General features: G+C 38.3%; 1 protein-coding gene across 1 annotated transcript in view; it reads right to left on the reverse strand.

Moving 5' to 3' along the window:
- Positions 1-24,124, reverse strand: part of Tbc1d8b (TBC1 domain family member 8B) — an 81,737-nt gene extending 57,613 nt beyond the window's left edge. Inside the window, exons 1-5 of the mRNA XM_048428493.3 lie at positions 23,811-24,124; positions 6,851-6,961; positions 4,554-4,672; positions 2,976-3,201; positions 1,941-2,181 (exon numbers count right to left, since the gene is read on the reverse strand). Of these exons, the coding sequence (XP_048284450.3) occupies positions 1,941-2,181; positions 2,976-3,201; positions 4,554-4,672; positions 6,851-6,961; positions 23,811-23,940 (827 nt within the window). The 5' untranslated portion in view covers positions 23,941-24,124. The remainder of the gene's footprint in view (positions 1-1,940; positions 2,182-2,975; positions 3,202-4,553; positions 4,673-6,850; positions 6,962-23,810) is intronic.
- Positions 24,125-27,882: the final 3,758 nt, after the last annotated feature.

The following is a 27,882-nucleotide window of genomic DNA, read 5'->3' on the forward strand; positions in this document are numbered from 1 at the left end:
CAATGAAAGAGTTCCATTTGTAAAACATGCAGAGACCTAACTTTGGTAATAAAGTATAAAACTTCAGCTCACAGATTCATCAAGTAATCTTTCTGCATCTGAATGCTGGCAATAGTTTAGAAACTATGTGAGAAATGACTAGCTACCCAATCGGGCCTGGTTAGTATATGACAAACCTCCGTATCACTTAGTCTAGTCTATCCAAAGGCTCTGGATTGGGTTTCTCTTAAACTTTCTCAGGCTATATCCTCATCTTCCTTGCCCCAAACGACTTTCACTAGCTAATTCTGAAGGCTTTTCTTCCCTCCTCCCCTTTGCCAAGTCCCTTTCAGTCAACTGTTTAAGTGTTGAGTAGACTAAAAGACTCTGCCCACTTTCAGCAAGCTGAATATAATGATGAAAAATGATCAGACAGTCTTTTTTTCCTCCTTGAGGATAAAGCCTCCCTGGAGAGTTCAGCCTGACTCAGAACTAATGACCTTCCTGCCTCAGCCTTCCAAGTGCCGGGACTAGATACACATGCCCCCATTCCCACCTAGTCAGATACTTCTGATGTAGGCACTAATAATGATGAGCACGTGTGCAGGTCTTTTACCTTTAACCACCATACATTTCATTCTTTCCTAATAAGGGCCCACAGAGGAAGAAATGACAGAGAAGCAAACAAAGACTCGGAGAAATGGTTTAACTTCAAGAGACTTCTCCAGTCTGAAACTAAAGCCCATGGTCCACTGGCTCTATTAAGTTGTCTCTACATAGTAATGTTAATAGTATCAGTAAATTAATTTAAAATTAAACAATATGCTTAACTACTCTAGAACTTAAATTATCTAGACTACATACAAACAGACAAATTTAGAGTTACCTAACCCCATTAAACTCCCTACATTTCTGAAATTACCCTGTGCTCACTAGTCAACTTGACACAAGCTGAGTCATCAGAGAGGAAGGAACCTCAATTAAGAAACTGCCTCCATAAGACCAGGCTGAACACAAGCCTGTAAGGCATTTCCTTCCTTCCTTAGTTCCTACCCTTTCCCTTACCTTCCTCCCTCCTTCCTTTCCTTTCCTTTTTTTCTGAGACAGGGTTTCTCTGTGTAGCCCCTGCTGTCCTGGAACTCCCTTTGCCTTGGCCTCCCAAGTGCTGAGATTAAAGGCTTGTACCATCACTGCCCGGCATTTTCTTAGTTAGCAAATGAAGGGGGAGGGCCCAACCCATAGTGAGTGGTACCATCCCTGCACTGGTGGTCCTGGGTTCTATAAGAAAGAAGGCTCAGTAAACCATGGGGAACACGCCAGTAAGCAGCATCTCTGCATGGCCTCTGCATCAGCTCCTGCCTCCAGGCTCTTGCCGTGTTGGAGTTCCTGTCCTAACTTCCTTCAATGATGAACAGTGATATAGAAGTATAAGACAAATAAATCCTTTCCTCCCCAAGTTGCTTTGGTCATGGTGTTTCATCACAGCAACAGAAATCAGAACAAAGAAATACTCTAATATAAATCCTATTTAATTAAGAAAATAATTTCCAAACCTAACTTCCATTATATCTTAGAATTAAATTTTACGGAGGAGAAGCTGTTCTGAAATGTATTCAAATAAACTTACAAATATAAACATCAATGATCAATGCCAAAGAAAAACTATCATATAATACAGAGCATTTAACTTTTAATGTTAACCATTGTTAAACCACTCTTACAGCCAAACAATACTTTAAAATGTAAATATTAGGGCCAGTGAAAAGACTCAGAGAGTAAAGGTGCTTGCTTCCAAGGCTGAGGATCTGAGCTTGATCCCCAGAAACCACATGGTGGAAGGAGAGAATTGACTTCTACAAGTTATCCTTTGATCTCTGTCCCCATGCCTGGGCATGCAGGACTACCTCAAATCCCCAACAAATGAGAGATGAAAAGAGAAGTAAATATTAATATTTAAATACCTTTTGGTAATTTGTAGAGGATCATCAAGGACTGGGTCATTATCAAATGTTTCTTTATCAAAAAGTCTCTTTATGGCATAGTTTGCCAGTTGTTCCATAAGAAGGTATGTTTCATTAATGTGCAAAAACATTGAAAAATAGTGATTCTCTCCTTGGGAACATACATGAATACTCTCTGTTAGTATAACAGTTGAAGTCTTTTCTAGTTTTGAGATTTCATCCCAGGAGATAATGAGTTTAACTGCAAATAAGAATTGTGCAATTACATTTTCAATATTGATTTATGTTCATAATTCAGTTCTTTTATCATGACCACTCGAAAAATGACACAGAACTTTAGAAGTCAAAGTTAGTTGAAATTTTGAAGCATTGTAATAAGTATATAATAATCAATGATTCTAAAAAACAGGTATATATTCTTGACTTTTTGATTTTTCTTTTTAATGGTGCTGGGATTGAACCCAAGGCCTATTGCATGCCAGACATGTGCCACCACTGAGTTATATATCCAATACTTGGGACAGATGTCATTTTAAAGAATTAGAAAAAGATTTTGATGTGATGTTTAAATCTGTTTCTTTATATATAATTATCTAATTATATAACCATTGATGTAAAAGTTATACATATGCTATAAATAATACCATTTGATCCTTTCTGGCTGCAAAATGAGATGTAGATCAGGAGGTACAATGGTTTACTTTATGTTGCATGTTTAAAACAAGAATTAAAACGTATACGAAAGCAAGCGGGCAGCTTCTAAGAAGACAGAAGTGGTTATATACTAGATTCTTATCACTTAAAATTCATCTGCTACTCAATTTATGTCTAAGATTTTCTATCCACATTTTCATTGTTCCCTGTGTTACATAGAGAGCCTCAAAGTCTTTCTGTGGTTGAAACCTCTTTGATGTGAACATATAATTTAATTACTTTCAATATCAATCCCATTACTGTACACAGAACTTAACACCACTGAGTTGATAGGTCATTCAGAAAATTGAAAGCCATGATAAGCAATAAACAGACACTTACTTTCTGATCCTAGCAAGAAAGAATAGAAACTCAGAAAGTTGGTACTTAGATAGAGCCAACCCTGACAAGGAACCCGTCCTTTCCAATAACTGCAGGAATAATACGTTACTAATTTTTCCTGTTCTGGTAAACCAAAAGATTTTTCAAATTTCAAAAGGGTTTCTCGAAATTTCTCAGGATCATCTTCTTTAGCAAAAGAATCTTTCCCCTCTTCAGCAATTAGTCCCTGGAAGAGATAAAATAGCTTCAGAAAACGTACCATCACCTAGCAACAAAATATTTTTCATATTTAATTTTAAGTATAGATTTTAAGTTTCTCATTTGAGGTATTGATCAAATAGACCTCTATGGATATATAGGTTGTATGTATATATGTCTGCATATGCACACTTCTCTTAGGATATAGAGGAGCACATTGTCTTTAGTTTAGTGGCAGTGTTTTTTCCTTTATAAGAAGCTATCACAAATGTAGGTGTCAAACATCTTCAGAATAAACAAAAGCTTTGTTCAAAATCCTATTTAAGCGACAGTGAAAAGAAAACACCGCTGGGAATGTTCACGCGAGCACCAAAACCAAGCCATTGCACATTTTCCTGAAGCACTTATCCTGGCGTCCAAGTGTGCTGCTGAAGGTCATAAAAAGTGCCAGTAAAAGGCTGACCTTCTCTGTCACCCCAATCTTTCCTGAAGAAGACTCTCTTTTAGTGCTCCATTTACAGAATACATCCATATCGCTTGTTCTCTTATGGAATCATGTACATTTTATTTGAGGGCTCAGAACTCATGCCAACTAAGTAATGACGAAACTAAAGGTAAGTTAATTTTCAAATTTTCTTATTGTTTAAGAAATATATAAAAAGCCGGTGGTGGTGGCCCATGCCTTTAAACCCAGCACTTGGGAGGCAGAGCAGGTGGATCTCAATGTGTTTGAGGCCAGCCTGGTCTATAGAGTGAGTTCCAGGACAGCCAGGACTGTTACAGTGAGAAATCCCGTCTCTAAAAATTAGAAAAGTATATATGTATAAACTGGGTTTAATTATGACATCTCCACAAATGCACATCATTGTACTTTGCACATAATTCGCATCCATCACCCTCTCTTATCCCCCGCTATCTCCATTCCCACAGATCCCTTCTTACTCCCAATTTCAATGTCATATATCTGTATGCATATGATGTAGATTTTAATATATATTTAAATTTACACATGAGGGAAACATGCAATATTTGTCATTTTATAGTATTTCTATTTCTATAATCTAGATTTTAATATATATTTAAATCTGTGTATGAGAGAAACATGTAATATTTGTCTTTCATTTTATCCCCATTTCTCTCTGTTCCCATTAGTTCCCTTAGTAGCATCCTTCACTTTGTGTGAGTGATGTAGAATTTAAATTCTGCATATGAAAGAAACATGGGCTACTTGACTTTGAGACTAGCTTTTTTTTGCTTAACATAGTTATCTTCAATTCTATACACTGTCTAAAATTTATATAATTTCTTCTTTATAGGATAATAAAACTCCACTGTGAATATATACCACATCTTCTTTATTCGCCCATCCATTCCACTTACTCTTATTTTGCCTTGTACAAAATTAGTAATATCTTCATTTGAATCAAACACTGATAAAGTCTTCATTATATTTTGTTCCAACCATTCCCAATGTTTTGTTATTTCTTCTCTGTTGGCCCCTGATTAATAATATAGAGAAAAATGATTCAAGGAAAACTCCTTAATAAACATTCTCTTTATATTTAAACAAATTTAGTTTAAGAAGAAATGAAATTACTTGGTCACTTTCACAAAAGATGGCTATATAGAAATAAATATATTTATTCTCTATCTGAATATATGAGTACGAACAGTAGAGTTAAACTTATTATAAATAGAAAAATACAATACTTAATAAAATGGGAGAAAAATAACTCATAAGGAAATACAAAAAATCTGAAAATAAGGTAACAATAATTAGTGCCCAAAAAGAAGCCATTATCTTTAAAAAGAAACGTTTAGGAAACACACACACACACTCACACATTTTAACCCTTGGTCAAATACAACTACTAGCATTGTGTCTAAATTCTTCAAGACTGAAAATAGAAAGCATGTGACAGTCCTTCACATTGCTGTACAAATGTGGATTTTTTACTACGGTTACTAAACACACAAACCCTTTGGTAAGAGCCAGTGCATTCGCTAAAATATGCAGCAAACTTATAGATATTGCATGATGGAAGTCAGAAACCTTGTGGCAATACTAAAAACACTAAGACCTATTGCGTCAGCGTCAGGCTTAGCTGTCTTATTGAGGGTTATATTAAATATTCTTATTGCTAGGTTTGCTTTCACTTGGAGAGACTTTCATTACCCAGCCCCACTTCTCTTATTACCAAATATCTTTAAAACTCTTTCTAGAAATATGGATTATACAGATATCATTAAAAAGAAATATAACCTTGACTGCACAGAATGTTCCCATGATATAGAGAGGATCACAGTAAAATTTGATTGACACTGCAAAATTGTTCATTTTCTATAATCCAGGTAGATATTTATTCATCTTATGAATAAGAATTATACTTATATATCAGTTTCATCTGCAAGAATAGCAACATTTTACTTTTCTAAAGTAGAAAAGACTTTTCAAAACCATCTTGACTAATAAGTTTCAGAACTGCGGTTATAAAATTCTCTTAATCTTATCTGCATTTAGCTTTGCTAGAATGTAATTTAAAAGAGTCAGGAGAACAGACCTATCAGGATGACTAAAGGAAATTTAGAGGGGAATTTCTTTCACAGTCACACATCCTAATAAATGTAATTGTAGGCTGTATGTTCACAAATGAGACATGTCTACAAATTCATGTGTATTTTTTTTTCAGACACACACACACACACACTTTAGAAAAGAGGGGAGGAGAAATCAGTCAATATTTAAAAGTCCATAAATATGAGATTCTAGTTTTGTTCACTATTATAATGGAAATGAAATGACATAGAAATGAAAGACAAATATTACATATGAGTTAAAATGATTCTGATCTGTATTATTAGAAAGACTTATCACCATCTCTTTCCCACGCTACCCACAATAGACTCTGTGGAAAGCTCTGGACCATCTGGGTATGAATGATAATGTAGCTGTACCTGCAAATCATTCCTTAATATTTCAAAGTTATATTTCAAAGTTTTGAGAAACATCAGGTATGTAAATAAAAAATTCAAATGTCAGGCTTCTACTTTTTCAGAGAAGAACTTTTAAGTTTTGGGATTACCATAAACCATGTTCTCATCTCAGTTACAATTAGAAGAAAAAAAGAACACTGATATTTAATGGGGAAGGTCTGATCTTCCCAGCAGTTTGGTAAGGAATTACTAAGTTTATAAAGGAGTCAGGTGGCAATCACAGTAACCAATGCCTGCTCAGAATCTGCACTGCCGGATCACATACTTCAGGACTCACTGCACTAGGGCTTTAATCTCCTAATAATCTGTAATCATTCTTAAAGGGAGGTGGGACTGCTAGTCTCACAAAGAATGGTTGCATTTAACTTGCTTCTAAATCTTACAACAACTGAGGAGTATAAGAACATTTGAATATTCAGTTTTCCTACATACAAAGCACTTGTAACAATGCTTAGTGTACAGTGACATTCAATATTAGTTGATTTTGTTTTTAGATATGAATATCTTCTACATTTAAATAAGATTAAAATCTTCATTAATAAGAATGTTTTAGCAAAAGTATTTTCATTTCTGTAATTATTAACTCTTCAATTTGGAATTTGAGGCTCATTGAGTTCTGCTATAATTATCGTAGTATCTTGCTTATATTTGAACTGTAGGGCTTTTTAAACAATCATACTTACCACATGCAATTGACAAGTAAACTTGAGAATCTGGTGTCTGGTGTAGGATGCGAAATGGAGCCACTTTGGCAGTAGAGTCTAAGACAGAATCAAGAGTCCCAACTAGAAGCCCTGTGATAATAGAAAAAAATGTAAGCATAAAGATTTTATAAGAGATAAAAAATATCAATTCAAATGACAATAAATGAACTTATTTTTTTTAAAAAAATTCTACTCTAAAGGGTCTTTTTGAGACTTTTTTCGTTAAAGTCAACATATAGAGAGGATAAGGAGATACTTCAGTCAGGGACCTGAGTCCAATTCCCAGAACCTACATTAAAAATGCCATACATGATGGCTCATACTTTGTAATTCCAATACTGGAGAGGCAAAGGCAAGTTGGGTCCCTGGGGATCACTGGTTAGCCAGCCTAACCTACCTGGTGAGTTCCAGATCAACAGAAGACCACAATTCAAAGGGGAAAAAAATAGATGGCATCTAAGAAACAACACCCAAGGGTGTCCTCTGGCCTCCAAGCACATGCACACACATATAAACACCCACACCTAACCAGACATAACACAGACCAAACAAAAAATACATATTTGGGGTGATGGAAAGACTAATATTTATCAAAACAAGTAGTGTTTAAGAAAATAATCTTTCAATAAAAACATGCAAGGCTCAATTTTCCAAATATCTTATTTCTAGTACTTAAGAAGTTCTTTAAGAAGGCTGTGTATTTATTAGACAAGACTCTACTACCAAAGGCTATGTGAGAATGAATTCTGGCTTTGTGACTTACTCCAATTTGAGCTTGTTAAAAGTACTTCCATCTCCACACCCTCATTTGTAAAATAAGGGTGACAATAAAGAATCGATTGCAAAGGGCACCATAAAGGTGGAAAGAGACACCATTTAGAGCAAGGCTTCCCAACCTTCCTAAGGCTGCAACCCTTTAATACCCTTCCTCATGTTGTTGTGACCTCCAACCAGAGCATTATTTTTGTTGCTACTTCATAACTAATTTTGTTAATGCTACAAATCATAATGCAAATATCTGATGTGCAGGAAACCTAATATGCTACCCCTGTGAAAAGGTCGTTCAGCCTCCGACTGGTCCATACGCCACAGGTTGAGAATTACTGGCTTAAAGCAATGCTTGGCACACAGTGAAACATTCAAAATTAGCTTTTTTTTGTATTGTATAAGAACATTTTAGATATGTAAATTTAAGGTAAATTTTTCATTATTAAGAATGTTTCAGTAAAATGATTTTCCTTTCGACAATTCCTAATTCCTCAATTTTGAATTCAAGATTCTTGCTCAATTAGTTCCTTTGTAACTGTCTGACTATATTCCCTACTACTTCCTGGAACAAAATTTTCTGTTTTCTTAAATAGTTAGCTAATTTTTCCCCGTGGGTCTTTGCTGAACAATTATCTTTTTACTGAGAAATGTTAACAAAAGTCTTCTAGCTAAGTCCAGCTAATCCAAATTGCATATTTCCTTTAAGATCCACTTCCCCTATGAAATCATTAGTAGTGATGCCAAGCAATAATGTTTTCCCTGTTCTCTGAATACTTATAACACTTAAACTCTACACTCCAGAACTGAGTATTTACTTAGTAGGTTGGTTATTACAACTATTTTCTAAGTGTTTCATATATAATATATGTGCCTCCTTATCTGGAATATAAAGTCTCTAGGGTAACTATGTTTTCTATCTCTAGGTTTGTTACCTTATTATATTATGGAATGGTTCCAATATACACATCTACTTTTCTATTTTGAAAGCTTTGGTTGGCTGAGAGACAGTTTTGTTCTATGAGCATTTCTTTTTAACTCAGCATGTTTAATTTCAGAAAAAAATTAAAAACAATTATCAACCGGGCTTTTGGCTCTTTTTCTAGTTTTATCCACTTGTAAAGAGTTCAGATTTCACATTAGCTTTCATTGAAAATATAAGTAAGCCTGGTCTATATGAGACAGGAAATCATTACAATCATGAAGGAAAGCAAGTTAGAGAATAGAAGATAGAAAGGGAAATTTGACTCAGCTGAAAAGATAGAAGTGTGGATATGGGACTAAAAATAAAACAAAAAGGGTCACAAATGTAGCATAATGTCAGTAATATGACCAAGGATTTTGATAGTGAGAAAAAATCTCAACAAAGATTTCTGGGGATTGGAGAGATGGCTCAGCGGTTAAGAGCACTTGGCTGCTCTTGCAGAGAACTAAGGACCCACGTGATGGCTCCCAACCATCCGTAGGCATGCATGTTGTACAGAGACATACATGCAGGAAAATCACTCATGCACATATAATAAACGAATCTAAACATTTGTTTGACATTTGTTTTATGAGAGGGAGAAAGAGATGAGAAGAGAGAGACAGAGAGAGAGAGAGAGAGAGAGAGAGAGAGAGAGAGAGAGAGAGCATAGAACTGGTTATATAGGGATGAGAAGAGAATCTGGGAAGAGTTGTAGAAGGGAAAGATATGGTCAAAATATACTGTACATAAATTTTTAAAAAAGAAATTTTAAAAAGAAATATATATGACCCGAACACCAAATGTTCAGCCCTAAGATATACATGCAAATGGCACTGGAAAGAAAGCAAGGAGAGGTACATGGGAGAGTATGGAAAGAGGAAAAGGAAAGGGAAATGATATAATCTGAAGAAGAAAAATTCTTTAAATACAAGAAGTTAATAGCATAAAAACAAGCAGGATGAAGTTTTGCCTGTTGACATGCTTCAAATTAGTGGGCTTCAATCAAGCCTCTTTAAAATTGTATAGTGACAAGTTTTTCTAGTCCATAGTCCAGACATTTCAACCTTTACATAAGAAAACGAAGTAGGATTTTTAAAAGGAAGACTTCTACAATAGCAGCATGTAGATTATAAAGGAAAGAAGTTATTTATATACAGTCAAAAGTTAGGGTGTGGTCTGGGGATGGAGCTGATTTGATAGCAGAGTGCTTGCCTAGCATGCATAAGACCCCAGGGTTTGATCTACAGCACTGCAAAAGGAAAATCAAAGTAAGGTATGAATGGAAGGTTTTATTGAAATACCAAGAATCAGAAAATCTAGACAAATACTATGTAAGAGGAGGTACTGGATGAGAGACGGTGGTAATGAGAGAGAGAGGGGAAATGATTATACTTCAACTAATGAGAAGGGAAATATGAGAGGATTTCAGCATAAAAAGAAAGATAATTAAGCATCAAAGCAGCAGCCGTAAGAAGTTGGACATTGATTTGGTCTAGGATCAAGGAAAGAGGAGCTAAACATATGCAGATAGTCTTCTCAGAGTAATGGGAGGGAAATTATGCAGGAAACGAAGAAAGGGAGAATGCTCTCAATTTGAAGGCAGGAGCCTAAAAATATTTCCAAGACCAAAGAGTAGTAGCAAAATATAAAGGAGACTGGCTGAGAATCAATTCATATGTATACAAATATGCATATAATAAATTGACAAAATTGTCAGGACAAAGAAATTAAAACTTATGAAAGTATTTACTTAAAGCACACTTGGAATCCCACCACTTAGGAAGAGCAGGAATTCAAAGCCAGCTTTGGCTATATGCCAAGGGTGAGGTCAGCCTGGGCTGCCTGAGGTCCTTTCTCAAAGGGGGAACAGTATTCATTTACAACAGGGCAGTTGGGCTGCAACTTTATTTGACACTTGTCTTCCAAGAGTTTCATTTTAAACAACACTTGGAAAGACAAAAGGAAAACTATTTATTTATTCATGATTTTTTTTTAAAAAAACTAGCTTGATTGTTCTTTCTTTATTCACACACATGACAGGTAGTACTGGAAGAACTAGCGAAAACTAAACGGGTAATAAACTTTACCAGAAACTTTTGCAGAAAGAACAGCAGCAGTGTGGATATCTGAGGAGGAAGAGAGGACAGACAGGAGAGGACACAAAATCATTTCCAAGTGACACAACAATCCTCTGATAGGTTGGGACACTAGGGACAGAGTGGTCAAAATCACTGACAAGAAAGGCTAACATGTTTTGTTGGCAACAGAAATGTGGACGACACTATGTCTTATATAATATAGAAGGAAACTGTTAGGACTTTCTAAGTGCATGAAATTAGGTAGTTAATATAAAACTATGCAACAAGTAATTTGGAAGCGAGCACTAGAATACATTTCGAGTCACTCGGGGGAACTCTTCCTGCTCGTTAAGTGGTAATCATCATCAAGTCCCTGCAAGTCATACAGGGATTAATATGTGCCAATGCCTGAGTTCTAAAAGTACAAGAAAATAAGCAAGCAACTCTGGGTTGCTTTTCCATAAACACAGAGGTTCACCATGTGCCTGCCTCAACACTGAAGGCCCTGAATCAGCCTACTCATGGGAAACCTTTGGAACTACCACAAATTCCCAATCGACTAGACACTGTCAGCTGCATGGCCGAATAAGAAATTTCAGAATATAAAGATCAGCAAATTATCCTTCAAATGACTATAACTAACGTATCAATCAACATTACAGACTCTGGTAAAGATTCATGGGTTTTTGTAGCATCCTGAAAAAACCAAGTTACACCCACATTCTTAAGGAAATAAGTACATTAATTAATGTGAATTATGCTTTTATTAAATGTCACAGTAAAATTACCAAAAATGCCAAGTTACATTAGGGTTTTCAAAAGATACTTTTTTCCTTTTTTTATTTTTAAATTTATTTATTTATTAAAAATTTCCACCTCCTCCCTCCCATTTCCCTTTCTTTCTCCCCCCCTCGCCTCCCCCTCCCCCTCCAGTCCTAAGAGCAGTCAGGGTGCCCTGCCCTGTGGGAAGTCCAAGGCCCTCCCCCCTCCATCCAGGTCTAGGAAGGTGAGGATCCAAACAGACTAGGCTCTCAAAAAGCCAGTACATGCAGTAGAATCAAAACTCAGTGCCATTGTCCTTGGCTTCTCAGTCAGCCCTCATTGTCAGCCACATTCAGAGAGTCCGGTCTGATCATGTGCTCGTTCAGTCCCAGTCCAGCTGGTCTTGGTGATCTCCCATTAGATCAGTCTCTCCTTCTCCATGGGTGGATGCACCCCTCACGGTCCTGACTTCCTTGCTCATGTTCTCCCTCCTTCTGCTCTTCATTTGGACCTTGGGAGCTCAGTCCAGTGCTCCAGTGTGTGTCTCTGTCTTTAACTCCACCCATTGACGGATGAAGGTTCTATGGTGATATGCAAGATATTCATCAGTGTGGCTATAGGACAAGGCCAGTTCAGGCACCCTCTCCTCTGCTGCTCAAGGAACAAGCTGGTGAAATCCCCTTGAACACCTGGGAACCCCTCTAGAGCCAAGTCTCTTGCCAACCCTAAAATGGCTCCCTTAATTAAGATATCTTCCTCCCTGCTCCCATAGCTGGAGAGATGGCTCAGTGGTTAAGACCACTGCCTGTTCTTCTAGAGGTCCTGAGTTCAATTCCCAGTAATCACATGGTGGCTCACAACCATCTACAGTGAGATCTGGTGCCCTCTTCTGGTCTGTCAGCATCCATGCAGACAGAGCACTGTATACACAAAAGATACTTTTTTTGTGAACAATAATTACTATCCACAAGCCAATCTTTTTGACTGGATAAAGAACCACAGACTTTGGAAATGAAAAATATCCTGACTGGTCATATAATCTAACCTCTAGCACACTGACCTCCTTTACAGTATCCCTGGGCTTTACTTCTCCAAGGCTGCCTAGTTCTAAAATTCAAAAGGAATTGTATTTACAAAGGTTACAGTCAGGGCCTGCTATTTGGGTTTATGATCTGTACATAGAGCTCTGTGTGTAGAATGACTCTGTGCTTTGTTTAATGGCCTGTTGTCAGTGTCTTTAAACTCTTTGCGTTTTGAAGGGCAATTTAGTTTTCACCAACTACATACCTATCCTGGATATAGAGGTTAAAAGTGTCACTCAAACATGAATACTCAGCCAGACATGGTGGCTTCTTTCTATAATCCCAATGCTTTGGAGGTGGAGGCAGGAAGGACAGTCACAGGTTCAAGGTTATCCTCAGCTACACAGGAAGTTCAAGACCTTGGGTTACCTGAGACTTATCTCCAAAACAAATCAAAACAAACCCACCTCGATAGACCATTATATTATGGATTCCATGAATATTTTTATTGTGTTTTTCAGTATACAGAGCCTTGTGCAAGCTAGGTAAGCATTCTACCACTAAGCACCATCTCTAGCTAATTCTTTTAATGTAGTCTAAGATGACTAGTCATTTTGGATACCACATCATTATTAAATTACGCTTGTGATAAAAAATACACTGATTCTTTTTATAAATGTAAGCACTGACCTAGGTATTATTTGTACAGTAGAGAATATATATGTGTGTGTGTGTGTGTGTTTATTTATTTATTTATTAAAAATGTCCACCTCTCCCCCTCCTCCCATTTCCCTCCCACTCCCCCTCCCTCTCCAGTCCTAAGAGCAGTCAGGGTTCCCTGTCCTGTGGGAAGTCCAAGGTCCTCCCCCTTCCATCCAGGTCTAGGAAGGTGAGGTTTACATTTATTCATTTTAAATCATTGTTTTTTGTTCAAAAATTAACTCTTTTTAATAACCTTTAAATTTTTGACATTATAATTCCATCATGTCTCCCTTTCCTTTCCTCCCTCTAACTAATCCCATGTACATCTCCTTGCTCTCTTTAAAATTCACGGCCTCTTTTTTTTTTTTGAAAGTAATTTTATTAAATTATAAAAAGTTTCCATTTACGCCCCTCCTCCCAACGCCCTCCCACTCCCCCCCTCCCTCTCCTCCTCCTTATCACGGCCTCTTTTTGACTGTTGTTGTTGTCGTGTATGTGTATAATGCACCAATACAACCTGTTTAGTCTGTAAAATGCCATTTGTATGTATGTTTTCAGGACTGACCATTTGGTATTGGACAAACCATTGGTGTGCTCTTTCCTGGGAAAGACTGTTTCTCTCATTCTCGGAATTCTTTAATTACTGATAGCTCTTTGTGTAGGGCTGAGGCTTCGTGGCCTTTTCCCCATCTACTTTGGCATGTCTACAGTTATTGTCCTTGTTCATGTAATTGGTAGTCTTCTTGCTGAGACTTCCCAGGTGGAGCTTCCTACATTTCTAGGAGACACAAACTCCCTATTCCTATTGCTTTTACAATCTTCTCATCGCCTCTTCTGCAATGATCCCTGACCTTACGTGCAGCAGTTGTGTTATAGATATATCAGTTGGGACTGGGCTCCATACTCTGCAGTTTGATTGGTTATATAACCACTGTTTTAGAGCACTCCAAATTGTTCAGATCTTTCAGAATCTTGATTTTTTTAATCTCTCATGATAACGATTCTCAACTCAAACTACAAGTTTGAGTCATTTAGAAGAGTTTTACAACTTAAGCTTTGAAACACTGAAGCCCAGGGATTTTGATTTAATTGAACTTTTTATAAGGATGTTATTATTCTGTTTTTTTAGTGTGTATTACAAAATTTTCAAACACTAAATAAAATATAGAAGAACTTCTATGTATCCATAATCTAGTTTCAATAATTATTAACTTTTATTTATTGCTCCCTCCAGAAATATTTTAAATTAAATCCAAGACATTAATTTCTCCACAAACACACCAATATCATTTAGTTGCTTTTAAATGTTCCTCAGTCAAATGTAACAGGATGCAGTGTTAAGAACACAGATCTCAGCTGGCAAGATGGCTCAGTGGGTTAATGTACTTGCTGCCCAACCTGACTGAGTTTGATCCCTGAGACATATATGTTGAAGAAGAGAACTGACTCCCACTTGTCCTATGTTCACACACCGTAAACAAATAAAATCTAATAAAAAGTACACAGACCAATGGTATTAATTGTCCCTTCCAATTTGCAGGTAACAAACTAGGAATTATAAAGGGTTGGCTGTTAAAGAAAAGGCCATCGACACAGCTACAAGTTAAAGATAGTGCTTGTGCTGGCTATTACTGGCTGCCAACTTGATATGCTTAGGAAGGAGGAACAGCTACTGAGGAATTGCCTCCATCAAATTAGCCTGCAGGAACATCTGTGGGGGCATTTTCTTGATTGCTTATTGTTGTAGGAGTACTCAGCCCACTGTGGGAAGTGCCAACCCTAGGAAGGCTAAGAAAGGTAAGGGTCTGGGAGCAAGCCAGTAAGCAGTGTTTCTCCCTGGTTTCTGCTTCAAGCTCCTGTCTTGGGTTCTTGCCTTGGCCTGCCCAGATGATGGACTGTAAACTCTAAGATGAAATAAACCCTTTCTCCCCAAGTTGTATTTGGTCAGAGTGTTTTACCACAGCAACAGAAAGCAAACTGTGATGTGTTCATTACCAATGTGCTAGCTTGTAGACAAACACACAAACAAATGTTCAGCAAGCAGCTCGGTTTATAAAGTAGATTGAGGGCACTGTTTAAGACAGCACTGCTCTAGCTGCAAAAGAATGACGTGAATGAACTTTCTAATTACAAATAAGATTCATTTCTAGTCTTTGTAAAATGCCTGGTTATAACTTTTGTCCATAGTAATAACTGCTGTAACCTTACACCTGATTCTTTAGTTGAAAGTTGCCATGCTTACAAAGTCTGGCCAGTACACCTTTACTGAATTTTTTATAATGTCAACCTCATTAAAAGTTAATGAGAAAACTAATTAGTAAACTGACAATGCACTTAGGAAAGAATATATTCAAATACAACAGAGGTTGTACATTTTCCCGTTTCTACTATTTTGCTACCAGACCTAAGCCCTTCAAACAGAACTGTGAGTGCTTATTTTAGACTAACCCAATAGCCACATGGCATTTTGAAAGCTGCCAATTTTACACTAAGAGCTTCAGAAAACAGATAATAAAAATAACTTTTAGGTTGTGTTTTTCATTCTTAAACATTTTAAAAGACATATACTTGAAAACTAGAAGTTTTTACATGCATACACAGTTCTTTCTCAAACTGAAATCTTTACTTATTGAAGAATTTACAATAAAAAACAAAACAAAACTTTTTGTTGAGGCAGGATCTTACCACATAGCCCAGAATGGTCTCAAAAATCACAAATTCTCCTGTCTCGGTCTCAAAGTGATAGGATTATAAGTGCATGGCAACATTCCTAGTTATGGCTTATAATTGTTTTATGGAAGCAACTACTGTCACATACAGAAGTTTATAATGTCTTCTGGGGGATTAAAAAGAGTAGCTATTTGGTTAATTAAGCCTAGTGACATTTCTCAACATTAAAATATAGGAAAATAGGATGATTCTTAACAACCTTGTTAATAAACCTTACTATTTAAAACTCATTTCTCCCTAGCAAACTGTCTCCCAGATATTGATAGTGCTTATAGACAGATGATTAAATTTAAAAAATGATCCAAATTGGATTTTGGCAAAAAGCTCCACAGATGTCACACTGGAATTCTGCCACAAGTATTTCAGCCACTGTTATTAATCAGTGATTTTAGGAAAACTTTGTTTCATTTAAGAGCACCTCTGCTAATCATAAATTATATCAGAACTAGGTATAGAAAACTGCATTGGAAGTTTTTATTACATCTTTGTTTATAGACGAAATAAGTCAACAAATTGAGCTATCGACTATCTCAGTAATAATATATTTATTTGTTCATCAACTGTTTTAAAAGTCTTCAAACTTTGTAGGAACCATGACTATTCTATCAATCAAAATCTATAACAATGACTAGCTACCACCCCATTTCTTTGTGTATGGTTACAGTAAAATTATTTCAATTTATTCTGTTCCCAAGCACATGATCGGCTCATATTCTCTCAGTCCCTCCAGTCTTTGCTCATAGGCCAATTTCTAAAATCGTTCTTGTTTGTCTTCATAGTGCTTATCCGCTCCAGTCATACCACACAGGATTTGGCTATTGGCTGTGACTAACTGCTCTCAGCTGGAATGAGACCCCCAAAAAGAATTTTGCTTTACTTGTTGTTTGATCTTCAGCACTTAAGAACAGTTCTTGGGGGCTGGAGAGATAAGTCCGTGGTTAAGAGCACTGGCCACTTTTCCAGAAGACTTGAGTTTGATTTCCAGCATTCACATGAAGGCTCTCAACTGTAACTCTAGTTCCATGGGAACCAATGCCGTCTTCTGGCCTCCATAGGGACCACATACTCACGAAGTACACAGGCATGCACGAGCTTTCACCAGCTAAACTGTTATTCCTTATTTTCAACTTAAGCATTTGCTGTGTTGCTACACTGCTAGAATAGTGGTGCCATGGGTTTTGTGTTGCTTTTCTCTTAGAAAATGTTCCCTGTTTTCATCTTTTTGCCTCTGCTATGCAAGCACAAAAGGTAATAGAAAATACTAAATGTGATGGTATATAATGCATTCACTGAACAAGCATTTATTAAGGGCCTTCTAAAAATCAAGAGCTAATTTATTTTTTTTTAAAAAAAATGATGTTCATGGGGGTTTTACCTGCATGCATGCCTGTGTATCTCATGAGTATGTGGTACCTATGGAGGCCAGAAGGCTGCACTAGAAGGGGAGATGGAGAGAGAGAAGTGAGAAGGGGAGGATGGGGAGAGCTTGGGGGGATGGGACGGTTGGGTTGGAAGACGAGTGGATATGGGAGCAGGAAAGTATATATCTTAATTAAGGGAGCCATTTTAGGGTTGGCAAGAGACTGGACTCTAGAGGGGTTCCCAGGTGTCCAAGGGGATGTCCCCAGCTTGTTCCTTGAGCAGCAGAGGAGAGGGTACCTGAACTGGCCTTGTCCTATAGCCACACTGATGAATATCTTGCATATCACCATAGAACCTTCCATCTGGCGATGGATGGAGATAGAGACAGAGACCCACACTGAAGCACTGGACTGAGCTCCCAAGGTCCAAATGAGGAGCAGAAGGAGGGAGAACATGAACAAGGAAGTCAGGATGGGAAGGGTGCGCCCACCCACTGTGACAGTGGGGCTGATCTAATGGGAACTCACCAAGGCCAGCTGGACTGGGACTGAACGAGCACATGATCAGACCGGACTCTCTGAATGTGGCTGACAATGAGGGCTGACTGAGAAGCCAAGGACAATGGCACTGGGTTTTGATTCTACTGCATGTACTGGCTTTGTGGGAGTCTAGTCTGTTTGGATCCTCACCTTCCTAGAGGTGGATGGAGGGGGGAGGACCTTAGACTTCCCACAGGGCAGGGAACCCTGACTGCTTTTTGGAATGGAGAGGGAGGGGGAGGGGAAACGAGGGGAGAGGGAGTAAAATGCGAGGAGGGGAGGAGGTGAAAAATTTTAATAATAATAATAATATAAAAATAAATTATGCTTTAAAAATACTAATAGGGTAACCAAAATCATGTGTATTTTCCAATACCACTCAGCGTTACAACTGATGCTTAGATCTATTAAAGTATTACTTGAGAATGGCTAGGTTTAGGGCAATCACAGATCAAAGGGAATTTGGTCTTGATAAGTTATTCTAATTCTACATGATTCTGATTACAAACCACAGACACACAATCAGTATAACCATTCTCCAGTGAATATTAGTATTTTGCTCTTGCAGTGTCATTATGCTGGATATATTTGATATTATTACTTCAAATCAATTTCTAGATACAACATGAGAAAATAATTATTAGGGGAAAAAGAGTGGGGAGACAGGGAAAGAGACAGAGGGAGAGGAAGAGAGAGGGAGACAGGACTGAGACTGACTTTGGTTTTTCAGAACCTAAAGTAACATTTAATATGAAATGACTGCTACAGATTTTAAAACCCATTTGACCAACACTATAGTGATCTGAGATAGAAGACGTTATCTTCATTTCACAAATGAATACACTAAGCCTTTATTTGTTAAAAAAAATACATCTGTAAGGAAACCAAATACATATTAAAGGATCAAAGAAAGTAAAAGAAACAGGCTTAATAAAGGCAGTGCGTTCTTTGAATCTTCTAATGAAGATGGTGGATTTGCACAATGTGAATGCTGGTAAAAATCCCATAATGTAACATCCAGAGAGGAGGAATCTTTCACACTGTGGTCCCCTGACTGCCTGGAACACCTTAATATCTCTGAACACACACACACAGACACACATACACACACCACCATATCACACCGTGTATGTGTGTGACATGTGTGTTATAATGTAACATCCAGAGAGAAGGAAATCTTTCACACCATGCTCACCTGCCTGCCTGGAACATCTTAATACCTCTGAACACACACACACACACCACCACCACCACCACCACCACCATCACCACCACACCACACCGTGTATGTGTGTGACATGTGTGTTATATCTATATATTTTTATCTTCCAAAGCATATATCATCTATTTAAATATGAAAGACCAGGTTGAAGTTTTGAAAAATAAAGATGGCCAGTTTGGTCATTTTATTTCCTGATAAAAGTAAGATTATTGACTGCCTATCTATAAGCCTCATGCTTTTTTAGGTATTGGTTGATATGTGTCTCACTATTTTCCTTCCCCTATCTGCCCGTGGGGCACGCCTTCCTTTGTGGCATAGACTGGAATGTTTGCTCCTGTGCACCTTAGGGTCATGAACCCAAAGTCATAATTATTCAGATGATGTGCAAAGGGTTTTGGGGAAACATATAGATTCATATGTCAAATACAAAAGTAATTTTAGTTTAATTTTAAAAATTAGAAAATTGACTAACACTGACCATTTTAATTCTCAAAACCTATAACGGTCTTTTTTCTTGCTCCAAGATTTTTTTTAAATTTACTCATTTCTATTTGTATTATTGTTTTGCTTTTATGTATGTCTGTGCACCACATGCATGTCTGGTGTCTGTGGAGTTCAAAAGAGGATGTTGGATCTCCTGGAACTGGAGTTATAGACAGTTATAAGCCACCATGTGGGTGCTGGTCTTCTAGAGGAGCAGTCACTGCTTTTAACCATTGACCCATCATCTCTCTACTCCCAGGAGATCCTCAAAGATAATTTTTACTTGATTTTACCTGGATCAGAAGCTCCAAGGATTGGGGAATGGGCACAAAATGTGATTTTCCCTTCTTAGTGTTTGCCTTGTGGGATTTTCTTTTTAATAAGCCAATATGATAATTTGTCCTTAGCATGAGCTGAATATGTACGGGGAGCAGGATTTTCCAATTGTAAAATCACATGCTTACCCTTTGGGTACCAAACATTTTATCAGATGATTCCTTTGTGAACATGAAATGCCACAGTATTTTGCTAATACATATGCAATATGAACATTTTCAGAGCTGGACTCTTGAGTTGAAGGTTTTAACAAAAGGAAAAACTTAGGGATTCTGTGACATGATCATTAAATGGTTATAAATTCTGTTTATTATATATGTGTTTAGAGTAAATCATTCACAGTGATTTATAAAGTCTAAATATAAAATGAAGAACTAACTTTAAATATTCTAAAATAAAATGCTTATTTCAAATTTAACTATGTTCTAGTTTATGCAGATGCTTTAATTTCAAAGGGACAGTGCCGAGATAAAAGAAGGGATAAAGAAAGAGAATATTTTAAAATCTTTTTGTTTTAATGTTTATTATCTAGTTTTGCTCTACATGGAATAAAAAAAGGTCTGCTGATGGAAATTATGAATCTAATGTCAACTATAAACCTAATGTCTAAGAACCTGCTTATCACTAGTCAAGTAAGAAAAATTAAAGAAGAAAATACTGTCGGCAAACTACCTAAGACTTCCTGATTGGCAGGTCTTCCTGAGCCTCATTCAGTAGAGTACTTAACAGGATGCAGTCTTTCTAGTGCCTCTCATGCGCCAAGCAGAGAAAATTGCTGATTTATGCTTAATAAGCCAAATATGCACAAATTATTTTAATTATATAAAACAAGGTTCTAAATTTAGCTTCAATAGTGAAGTCTTTACCTTTATCAACCATGAGAAGGCAAGGATTAGGAATGTGAGGCAACTAGAGAAATCCAGGATAAAATATTATCTAAATTAATGAAAACCAGCAATCACCACCATCACCACCACCATTTTAGGTATAACAAAAATTTCTCAAAAATAAATCCATTCTGCTGTGACCCAGGATAATTAAGGAGAACAAAGTTTGATAAATGGTTACTAATCTACCAGATGTCCACTAAGTCTCTAAAAAAATTTAGAAAAGGGACCTTGTGATTCTAATGTCAAAATTCTCTTGATAGAACCATCATTATGGAAGAAAGGTGAGTCCATGAGGCTTGGTGTGTCAGTGGTATGCCTATCACACCAGCAGGTGGGAGGTTGAGGAAGGACAAGAGTGAGATTGAAGCTGGCCTGAGCTATATAATTAGACCTCTCCCCCAAAATGAAGCCAACTAACTTCCCCAAATCTATACTCAAGACATTATATTACTGAGTGGTTACTGCCAGTTAGCACATATCAAAGAAAACAGAACTTTTTTTTTGGTTTTTTAAGAGAGGGTTTCTCCGTATGGCCCTAGTTGTCCTGGAACTCACTCTGTAGCCCAGGCTGGCCTCGAACTCCCAGAGATCCACTTGTCTCTGCCTCTTGAGTGCTGGGATTAAAAGCGTGTGCCACCACTGCCTGGCGAAAACAAATCTTAAAGTACAATAATTAACATTTCTTGGTAGGCATTATCATTTCTCCATTATATAAAACCTAGAAGGCAGTCGTATAAAGGGGTAGCACAGAACACAACACATGAAGGAAATAAGACGGACAAAGGCAAGTTTATGCCAGTCTAGACTCATGCTCTGATGAAAGCGCATGCAAATGAGCACAGCCCAGCAAAGGTCTTGGCTTCATAATTTCAACTAAGAAGACAGTAGTTAAGCAGCCATGAAAATCAGATACATTTTTCTTATGGAGCAAAGGAAACCAAGCATGCTTTTAAAATAGCTCTGTGCTCCTTTTGGAGTCCTTCTGTTTAATTTACATGACTTTGGGGATTTCAGGTATCTTGCAGTTTCCCAGGTACAACAATCATGCAGAAACAAACGCGCCATAAGTCACTACGTACATATACGATTGATAGAAATCTTTTACTTCTTCAGACAAATGTCCTTGTTTTCTAGCAAATGGGGAAGTAATATGAGGGGTAGATAAGATAGAGAGAAAAAATCCATTTATAATTGACCTGCTATAAGAAATTCTCATTCAAATGAAATTGCCATTTAAATGAAAACTCTTCTGTAAAATAAATTGTAATTTTGAAAGATAAAGTTAGATGCCGGGTTTATTAGGGTAAATTTTGTTCACATACTGCCTGGAGGTCCTTTTTAGAAGTTGGATAAGATGAACGTTACTTATAAAGCTATACAGCTCATTGGACATAAGAATTCTATCCCCATTAGGGGAGGCTTGCCTTAACATAAATATATCTTTGTGACCATCATCCTCCATTTTATACTCTTATCTTCATAAAGTTGGCACCAGTATTTTTTATATTTTTATTCTTTTTTTAAAAAGAAAACATACTATCTTTTTTCATTTCACACATACCAATCCCAGTTCCTACTCCCTCCCCTACTCCCCTTTCCTCTACACACCCTCCCACTCCACCCCCCCATCCACTCCTCAGAGAGGGTAAGGCACATTGCTTTGGGGAAGGTCCAAGGTCCTCCCTATTATATCTAGGCTGAGCAAGGTATCCATCCAAAGAGAATAGGTTTCAAAAAGCCAGTACATGCAGTAGGGATAAATCCTGGTGCCACTGCCAGTGGCCCCTGCAGTTTGTCCCAGCCATGGAACAGTATTTGTTTTTAACTGAAGAGGGAAACCAATGCCACTTAAACCAAGAATTTTCTTCATTCAACTTTTTTCAGTCATTTGGTTCTAATTATAATTTTCTAGTAAACTAGCTCATCTTTCTCCTCTACTTCCACCTTCCTCCCTTAACCCAGCACTTTAAATGCTGAGATCAGAATTATAATTGCCAAACGGCAGCGCAGCATACAATAGTGCTTTAAGGTTGCATATATGAGAGAATTAGACAGACGTCATCCAACAGGTAAAAATTGAGAGGCTCAAAATGTAGGCTTTCCGATTTTTGTTTCTTTCCTCTACATCCATCACCTTCCCCGAATTAAGTCTGGTCGACCACTTCAAGGTCCTAATACCAAGTCAGGAATTAGCATGAAAAACAGCTCTTGCCTCCCCAACGACCAAAAGTTTGAAAGCCTCTGCCCAAGACTAAGGATCTCAAAATAGCCTTCTTTGGATTCCTCAGACATGGACCCGTTTTGAATTTTTAAAATTAAGAACTGTGGGAGGATGGGTTAGGAAGGAAGAGCGGAACTTCCTTCTGTTTAATTGGTTTGATTTACACATCTTTGAAAGAAGAGACAGTGCCAAACTCACTGGAGAGAAACGTGTGCTTAACAGAAACAGAGATCCCAAGGTCTGAAAACTTGAAGATATATATATAGATGCAAAATTGGGAGAGGTGAGTAATTCTAAGGGTTCCTCCACTTGCCCAGCATCAAGCATCCCCACGCCCTGACCCAAATCTCACTTGAAGCCGCTCTCTCAGTGTGTGATTGGGGAATTTCATTCTCCTTAAGATTCCCACATCCTCACAATACCACCCCGCCCCACCACCACCCCGCGCACTCACTCCCCAGGGTGGTGATTATTTGTGTATGCTTTGAAAAAAGTTAAGCTCACAATCACGAGCCCGCTCCCAAGGCTGGTATTAAGGGGACTAGTCAAGCTAGCAGACACTGGCCACCAGCCCCCTCCCCCATGGGGAGCGACCTCCCCCCAGGTACTGGATTCCTCCTTAGCTGTCCCCATCCCCGGTCCGACCCAAAAAACAACTGTTAGTCCAGTGCAGTAGAGTCAGGACTCTGTGGTAGCAGCAGAAAGGTGGTAGCGGGAGCAGAGTCCCCGGTCCGTTGCCACGGGTTTAGGACAAGACTGCGGGCGGCGACGAATAACTGTTCGCCTCGCCACCTTTTAAGTGACCGTGGGCACAGCCCTAACTCAGGTGTAGCCGGCCACAACTGCTGGCCGCCACTTACCTGTAAGTCCCCCTCCGCCTTCTTCCCCGTAGCCTCGACGCCTTTGCAGGACAAAGTACTCGTTGGATCTTTCCATCAGCCACAGCTTCAGCGCATTTTTCAACAGCACTTCCTCGGGCTTCAGCCACATCTCGAAGAACTTTGTGCCGCCTCAGGAGCGGCGACCTATTTGTCCTCCTTACCTCTCCCCTCCCAGCCTGTCTTCACCCTTCTACTTCTCCTCCCACCAAATCTGCCTTCGGCGGCGGCGGCACCTCCGGAGGTTTGCCACACTTCCCCCAACCCTGCCTTCTCTCCCACGTAGGCAGAGAGAGTGCCAACTCCCTCCCACGGAGCTACCGCCAGACTGGGAAATAGTCCCGCTTTGTCTCCTCTTGGGAGTTGTAGTTTTCTATCCGTTTTCCTGCACCCTTTCGATTTTAGCTCGAGACTACATTTCCCGCAATGCATTGGGGTAAGAGTTGGGTGGGGGCCGCCTTCGAAGCGGTCCCGCCACCAGTTAAGTGAGTTTTGCCTGTGGTGTAAAGTTAAAAACGTTTTTGCTTCAAACAGGCTAACCCGGGATATGATAGCAATGCTTCTAGTTTTTTTTTTATATAGTAAGAGGAATAATTTGTTGAAAACAAAGTTTCCGGCATTTTTGAGTAATGGCCCATCCAGGAAGCGATAGCCTGCAGCAACTTGCATTTAATCAGCGCCTACTCGGTACCAGATGATTTCTCAGGTAACCCTTCCAGAAGTCTTTACAAGTAGATCCTCCACTTCGCTCGCTAATAAATGGAAAGCGCTAGCAAGTGAAGTGACTTACCCAAGGTCTCACAGTTGGTAATAAGATTCATTGTTCAAAATTCTTGCCTAAATTAAATTCTTTCCGCTCACAATGGAAAATTAGAAAACTCTAAAAACACATACTGTTTTCACACCTTGCGACTCTCCCTTACCCCATGCCGCCTCTGTTTATTTACTGGTATAAATGATGGAAAATCTCTAATCTAACATTGTAGGTATTCAAACTACTTATGAGAGTATTTTCTTTTCCTTACGCTGTTTAAAGAAAAACAAAATTCCTTGTAGGGCAGCCTTCATTTCTTGGTATCTTGGCAATGTTGCACAACTACTTACATGCTAAGATGAAAGAAGTCTGCTGGGAAGAATTATTTGAGGGCTATTTTTATTTGTTAAACTAACTCAATCCCTGGAGCTAAAGAATAGACTGAGAGAAAAAACAGTCTTACAGATCCAATAAAGGATCAGACAAGTTGACAAAGTATTCAAAATGAAGATATATGGCCATGTGGCTAAAAATATGGGGTGGGCCACACTCAGACTAGGAGTCCTGGAGCTACTGAACTCTTTGCCTTGAACGAGTGTGTCCAGATTAAATCTTCGGAGATGCTGGCTGTCACAAAGTTCTTGTGGATGACAAACAACAGCAAAACCCTCCAAACAACAAGGACCACAACAAAACCAACCCCCCAAACAGGACAATCCAAAAGGCAGTAGGTAGTGGAGCAGCTCTCTTCAGAGGAAGAGGCAACCCTCCTAGAACCTGGACAGGATGCATTTCCTAGTGCAAAATCATCCAAGCTTGAAGGTGTATCAAGTACATCATTTCTCACTTTCTTCGCAGTGAAAGGTCCATAAATGCAGCAAATGTAGACACCTCTTGTCTTCCTTCATTTGCACAGTTCCGGCCCCCTTTTCATTTCCATTGTCAGTTGGTACCCTTATGGTTATAGTTATGGCAAGGGGCATCAAAATGGATGGCTCCTTTACCCTACTCTGAACCCAGCCAGGGCTATTCAGATGCTCCGCTATAAGATCAGGCCCTTTACATCTCAGAGCAGAGAATTTAGAACGCTTTTGGCTTTTGTAAACAAACATTTCACTGATCATATAAGCTAAAACAGTTTTGATCATAATCTACTTCAAAACTTTACAAATAAGGGTTTCTCTAAAAGCACATTAAGAATAGAATGGGGCTCTATTTGCTGTTCAGTTGTGTGTGCTACTGTAAATTACTTTAGGATTACAAACGATCTTGACTATCCCTACTAGTATTGTCCTGGCACTTAATGTACAGTATGCCATGCTTTAAAATAATCCCATACCTTTTCTTGTTTATAAGTGCAGTTTCGGAGAAATTGTTACTTTCCTAAGTCCTCACATCTAAACAAATGGCAGAGTTGGGATCTGAACCTGTATTTATGGCTATAGACCAAAACACTATATTGCCTATGAGTATGGTCCGTAGATGGAAAAACAATGTGTCCAATGCTAAACTCACGTCTCCCAATCCCCCAAGTCTAATACTCTCATAGTTTGAAACACTACTGTTTACCAAAATATTAAGCTGAAAACTTTGGAATAAGCTTAGGTTTCTTTCTCTCACTTTCTTCCCATCTCCACTGGTTTGTGTCTCTCTCTGTGTGTGTTTCTCTGCACAATATGTTTTAAAAATCTATCTTGTCCTCCTGTGGTTTAGAGTGGCTCCACATTGTGTTATTGCTATACAACTTTAAAAGCATCCCAATTCATCTGTTTGCTTTCGTTTTTATTTTCTGAGCTATATATTAACCCACCTAATAGCACGGCATGAGGGTATATTATCCAGAGGTCAGTCTTCCGGGTGACTGGCTCTTCTAAATAGTGACCTCAAATACCTATGAGAAAATGTATGAGGGAAGAAACGCCCAAAACCAGTTCCAGCATCGATGCTATGGAAAGGCTTCAGTTGTCACTTAGTTTCTTGGCTAATATGAAGTGACGTGAGCTATGTTTATAGATTTTTAGTCTATAGCAGGTTTGGGTGCAATAAGATTCAAAGTGTGAATATTCGTCTTAAGGGACAGTCATTTAAAGTGTAGTTTCTCCAAGTGTGAATCCTAAACCAGTATCATCTGGTCACCTGGGAGCTAGAAACTCAGACCTTCCTGCCTTACACTTGGTCTACTTAACTAGAATGTGTATTTTACCAAGGTTCCCCAGTAGCTCGTGGGACAATAAAGCTGTGGATGCATTAATTTAAGGTGGATTGGTTATTTGAAAATCAAACTACTACAAACTTGTAGCCATTAATCATGCTTGAAGTAAGCGCCATGTAGGCATCATTCATTAACCATGTAAGCCCTTTCAACATAAGGTGGCTGGCTATATTGCTCCTTTTAAAAAGGTTCTGTTAGTACCTGCTCATTAAGGTTTTCTGGGACAATGGTTAAAAACTGGGATGCCAGTTGGAGTTACAGCTAAAAAGAGAACTTGCTGTTAACCAGCCATAAATATTTCTATACTTTTAAACACCAAGAACTATACCCATGAGTGCTTCTCATTCATGAAACTTCTTGCATATTAAAAAAAAATTTGAGGACTAGAGAGATTGCTCAGAGGTAAGTGCTTACTGCGTTAAGCAAGAGGACCTGAATAAAAGCCTAGAGCATCTATTCACTCATATAAACACAGTGCTGGGGGCAGGGACAGAGACAGGGTGACTGCCACCCTAGCTCTGGGTTCAATGACAGACCTGAGTCAGGGACTAAACCAAAGAGTGATAGAGCAGGGCACCTGATATCTTCCTCTAGCTTTTGTGCATTCCTTTATGCACATACAGTGCACACACATACACATACATGCACATCACACACCATGGCACATAACACTGAAAGTTGAGGACTACTGGTTAGTGCTTCTCAAACTTTTTACTGACGTAGCTTTGTTGGTAGAGTGACCACCACAATCATTAATTTCTTTTATTCTCTTGTAGTGTATTAATTAAACTTTAGTTGTTTGTTTATACTATAAAAATTAACTCCAAAGAAAAACAGTGAGCAAAGAAAATAACTAGAAATTTTACAGTCTGGGTTGATAGTTTTTTGTTGTTTGTTTGTTTGTTTGTTTTATTTTCGAGACAGGGTTTCTATGTAGTTTTGGGTACCTATTCTGGAACTAGCTCTGTAGACCAGGCTGGCCTCGAACTCACAGAGATGGCCTGCCTCTGCCTCCCAAGTGCTGGGATTTAAGGTGTGCTCCACCACCGCCCGGCTTGGGTTGATAATTCTTTAGCAAAATATTTTTA

This window comes from Myodes glareolus, chromosome X (assembly GCF_982192425.1).
Source record: "Myodes glareolus chromosome X, mMyoGla1.1, whole genome shotgun sequence".
In the NCBI taxonomy this organism is placed as follows: Eukaryota; Metazoa; Chordata; class Mammalia; order Rodentia; family Cricetidae; genus Myodes; species Myodes glareolus.